Source organism: Hemibagrus wyckioides, linkage group LG29 (genome assembly GCF_019097595.1).
Source record: "Hemibagrus wyckioides isolate EC202008001 linkage group LG29, SWU_Hwy_1.0, whole genome shotgun sequence".
In the NCBI taxonomy this organism is placed as follows: Eukaryota; Metazoa; Chordata; class Actinopteri; order Siluriformes; family Bagridae; genus Hemibagrus; species Hemibagrus wyckioides.
In genome coordinates this window covers 15,737,337-15,742,336 of record NC_080738.1, presented here as the reverse complement: position 1 = coordinate 15,742,336, position 5,000 = coordinate 15,737,337, and the positions used below count along the sequence as shown (strand labels likewise).

The 5,000-nt window shown below is 44.7% G+C and overlaps 1 protein-coding gene across 3 annotated transcripts in view; it reads right to left on the bottom strand.

Moving 5' to 3' along the window:
* Positions 1 to 5,000, bottom strand: part of fbxw7 (F-box and WD repeat domain containing 7) — a 114,306-nt gene that overhangs the window by 15,230 nt on the left and 94,076 nt on the right. For all 3 annotated transcript variants that reach the window (XM_058384606.1, XM_058384604.1, XM_058384607.1), the window contains 2 exons: positions 2,444 to 2,511; positions 1,761 to 1,902 (listed from right to left, as the gene is read on the bottom strand). In XM_058384606.1, the coding sequence (XP_058240589.1) occupies positions 1,761 to 1,902; positions 2,444 to 2,511 (210 nt within the window). The remainder of the gene's footprint in view (positions 1 to 1,760; positions 1,903 to 2,443; positions 2,512 to 5,000) is intronic.

Below are 5,000 nucleotides of genomic sequence, written 5' to 3'. Positions count from 1 at the left end.
TCAAAAAAACATTGTGTACACAGAAAAGGTGTACACACTGTGCAGCAGCTTATCCGTGTGTGTGTGTGTGTGTGTGTGTGTGTGTGTGTGTGAGAGAGAGAGAGAGATACTAAGTTGTGTATGATCTCCCAGCTTTCAGGATGACCTCCATCTGAACACACACACAATCTTTTTGTTCATTTTTATCCATCATGTAATTTTATTTCTTCCTCAGGATCAGTTCTTCACTCTAACAGATGTTTTTTATGAACAGTGTGTACGCTCTGCACTGATGGAGGTGAAACAGCACGTAATGTTCTTCTACATCAGCGCTCCTGAAATCCGTGTCCTCTTACATAACACTAATCACCCGTTACAAGCTGAGTCCCAGGCCCCGCCCCCGAACCCCTACCCTCTTCCTAACGCCGGCACAACACAAACGCATGCATCACGTTTATCGAAATCAGATCGAGAAAGCTAGCACCGATCCTCAAACCTATCTGACAAACAGCGGCAGCTCATCGCAAAACTCGGACTCGAGCCAATCGGAGGAAAGAAATCAGCGAACTGAATCAAATCTAAACAATGCATTGTCTCCAGCATAACTAACACATCAGTCATCATCCATCTAACGCTAATCCGGAGGAAGTCGGACCAGCTTCTCGGCCGTGCGCTCAGACTTTTGGGTCGTGTGTCATGCAGGTGTGAGATGTTCAGGCTTGACAGGAATGAGGTGTGACACATAAATGAGCTACATCAGGTCATCGGTGGTTTTCTTTCATAGAAACTGCGATTCCAGAGATACCAGAAGCTAACAAAGCCTGCAGTATCGTCGAGGTGGAGGCCAGAGTCGGGGTTGTAACCCTAAGTCATTAAAGGTTGTTCTGACTGAAGTGATATGAGTTCACCAGATAGAAAACTTATTAACGTTTCCATTTCATTTCAATTAAAGTATAAGAATTCTGCTCTGAAGCTATCAGGATGATGAAGCTAACAAGTATGGATCCAGCTTAGCATGCTTAGCTAAAAGTGCTGCAGGAACGATTCTGATCTAAAGGCTGTACGCTTTCATTAAGACTCGTACCCAAGGCAAACCACACAGTTCGATCCGACACCTTCTGAGGTGATCTGGTGCACATTTACTCCTTCACGATGCAACATAAGGAAGGAAATGGTGCACTGAGCGTGGAGATATTTTTGTCTGTAAATTTCCATAGCTTTCTCCGGCTTGCCAGATTTCAAGTTCTGTGAAGCTCCATGCTAGTCAGGCTAACGTCAGGCCGGAGCGTGTAATTATAGTGAAGACGACACCGAGCTGTCTGAACCTGCTGAATCAGGCCGGGTTTCAGGCTCTGGTTTAGAGGGAAAGGGCACTGAGCGAGACTGAACACCGCGAGTTTCACCTGCAGCACTGCACTCAGCTAGTCGAGGCAGCTGTCTAATCTCAGCCCCGAAGGCTCTGACTTTATGAGGGTGAAACTGTTGTGAGTAAGTAAGAAGGTAATTAGCAGGCCTGCAGCGAAGGAGATTCTGCTGCTTCTTCTGCATGAAGGAACAGGAGCTCAGGCTGCTAATGAAGGGAGGAGCGATTCTCCAGATGCTCAGTCACTTCTTGTGGAACGTTAATTAAAGCGTTAAATGAGGGAAGCTAACACAAGGCTTAGCTTGGGGTGGAGCACTGATCGGGGGATATGTATATATATGTATATATGGGTTAAAATTATTAGGAAAGCACCATAATGTCCAGAAAAACATTCAGTCTCCAAACCTCTAACACACACCTGGAAGGTACGGAGCCATTCCTGTAAGCCTGTGGGAGGCTGGATGGAGGTGATGCGGCGTCTCTGCTGTCCCTGTCCGTTAGCAGCTCTCAAGTCGCCAAATGTAGTGGGAGTGGATGGATACGGGACCAGACCTGTCGGACTGAGCGCCAGAGAAACAGCCAGAAGGTTAACTTCAACATGGATGCTGTTTTTAATAACGCTAATGTAGGCTACAGCCACAGGTTCTAATGACATCAGAGCAGGTAAACATTCAGTCCACTTCTGCATGGACACGGACAACTGATGGATTTTTTCAGCGTCTCAGGGTCAAGACTGTAAACACCTTGCTTTTATTTTTGTGGTTAGAAAACTGGACACGTAAGCAGTTAAACCCTCATGTGACCCAGAACTGATTAGGCTGTTAAGGCTACTGTTACATGATAAAGTTCCAGACACTTTCTTTCTTAGAACCCTTTCTAAACAGGTAGTTCTCTGGTGTAGGGTTCTAGAGAGAAACAGGAAGGGAAGTCAGGAGGAGAAAAATATGTATATATATTAGCCCTAATTTCAGCATTCAAAATATTTATTTATTTTCCTTATTTATTTATTCATTCATTCATTCATTCATTCATTCATTCATTCATTCTCTTTCTTTCTTCATTTATTTTCCTTATTTAATTATCAGATTTTTTTTATTTTACCTTGGACAGGGCTTCTTGCCTGAAGGGAACGGCCGAACTTCTGGTCCATGGTCCAACTTCCTCTTCATCTGTAACACAAAACAAATGGAAAAAATGTTAAACGTATTTTATTTTTAAGAAAGAAGAAGAAACAAACAAAACCAATTTAATTGCAGTCCAGGAGCAGCTTGTGATCACACACATGGTCATTAGCACAGCTGGTAATAACAGGGAGTGACAAATGAGAGACCCTGAAAGGTTTTTAAAGCTTTTCTGGAACATCCTTTAGCTCGCTGAAAAATACCTAAGTGATTTAGCCTGTCGCTAATAACAGCCCGCGTCTCCTGCTTAAAGCCGTCTCTGTCACGTCTCCATCAGTGAGATGTGTATGCTCCACTGACGGCCTTTAAAGAGTTCTGTAATTATTATTATATAACGAGTTATAGACTGATGTAATAATTACACAGCGCCTTATCAAAGTCCAAGCATGTGCTACAGGAACGATGGAAGAAAAAGCAGAAACGGAGAGAAAGAAAGGCAGCGTCACCAAGACTCCTTCATTTACCACTGAGTTTATATCAGGAAACAACAATACAACATTCATCACCATCACCAACGCTCTCCAACACCTAATACACAGTCTCCATTACAAACCAACAGTCTCCACCAAAACACCATCCATCCATCCATCCATCAAAACACCATCCCATCCATCCATCCATCCATCCATCCACCAAAACACCATCCATCCACCAAAACACCATCCATCCCTCCATCCATCCATCCATCCATCCACCAAAACACCATCCATCCATCCATCCATCAAAACACCATCCCATCCATCCATCCATCCATCAAAACACCATCCATCCATCCATCCATCCATCCATCCACCAAAACACCAAAACACCATCCATCCATCAAAACACCATCCCATCCATCCATCCATCCATCCACCAAAACACCATCCATCCCTCCATCCATCCATCCATCCATCCACCATCCATCCATCCACCAAAACACCATCCATCCACCAAAACACCATCCATCCCTCCATCCATCCATCCACCAAAACACCATCCATCCACCATCCATCAAAACACCATCCCATCTATCCACCCACCAAAACACCATCCATCCACCAAAACACCATCCATCCCTCCATCCCTCCATCCATCCATCCATCCATCCACCAAAACACCATCCATCCATCAAAACACCATCCCATCCATCCATCCACCAAAACACCATCCCATCCATCCATCCATCCACCAAAACACCATCCATCCACCATCCATCCACCCCTCCCTCCATCCATCCACCAAAACACCATCCATCCATCCATCCACCAAAACACCATCCATCCATCCATCCATCCATCCATCCACCAAAACACCATCCATCCATCAAAACATCCATCCATCCATCCATCCATCCACCAAAACAACATCCATCCACCATCCATCCATCCATCCATCCATCAAAACAACATCCATCCACCATCCATCCATCAAAACATCCATCCACCAAAACACCATCCGTCCACCATCCATCATCCTCCATCACAACCCAACATCCTCCATCACAATCCAACATCCTCCATCACAATCCAACATCCTCCATCACAACCCAACATCCTCCATCACAACCCAACATCCTCCATCACAACCCAACATCCTCCATCACAATCCATCATCCTCCATCACAATCCAACATCCTCCATTACAATCCAACATCCTCCATTACAATCCATCATCCTCCATCACAATCCATCATCCTCCATCACAATCCAACATCCTCCATCACAATCCAACATCCTCCATCACCCTCCATCACAATCCATCATCCTCCATCACAATCAATCATCCTCCATCACCCTCCATCACAATCCATCATCCTCCATTACAATCCATCATCCTCCATTACAATCATCAAAATCCTCCATTACAATCCATCATCCTCCATCACAATCATCAACATCCACCATCACAATCAACATCCTCCATCACAATCATCAACATCCTTCATCACAATCATCAACATCCTCCATCACAAACCATCATCCTCCATCACAAACCATCATCCTCCATCACAAACCATCATCCTCCATCACAAACCATCGTCCGCCATCACAAACCATCGTCCGCCATCACAAACCATCGTCCGCCATCACAAACCAATATCCTCCATTACAAACCATCGTCCTCCATCACAAACCATCGTCCGCCATCACAAACCATCGTCCGCCATCACAATCATCATCATCCTCCATCACAATCATCATCATCCTCCATCACAAACCATCATCCTCCATCACAATCACCATCATCCTCCATCACAATCACCATCATCCTCCATCACAATCACCATCATCCTCCATCACCATCATCCTCCATCACAAACCTCCATTAGAAACAATCTTTTCCATTAGATCTTTGGTGTTTGCTGAAAATAGCTGATGGTCATGAAGAACACTAACTAGTCATGAAGCTGGGTTTGGGACACAGCCGAAGAGCAGACGGAGAAGATGCTGCTAATTACATGGGAGATTTAAACATTCAAGTCGGCCAGTGGACTT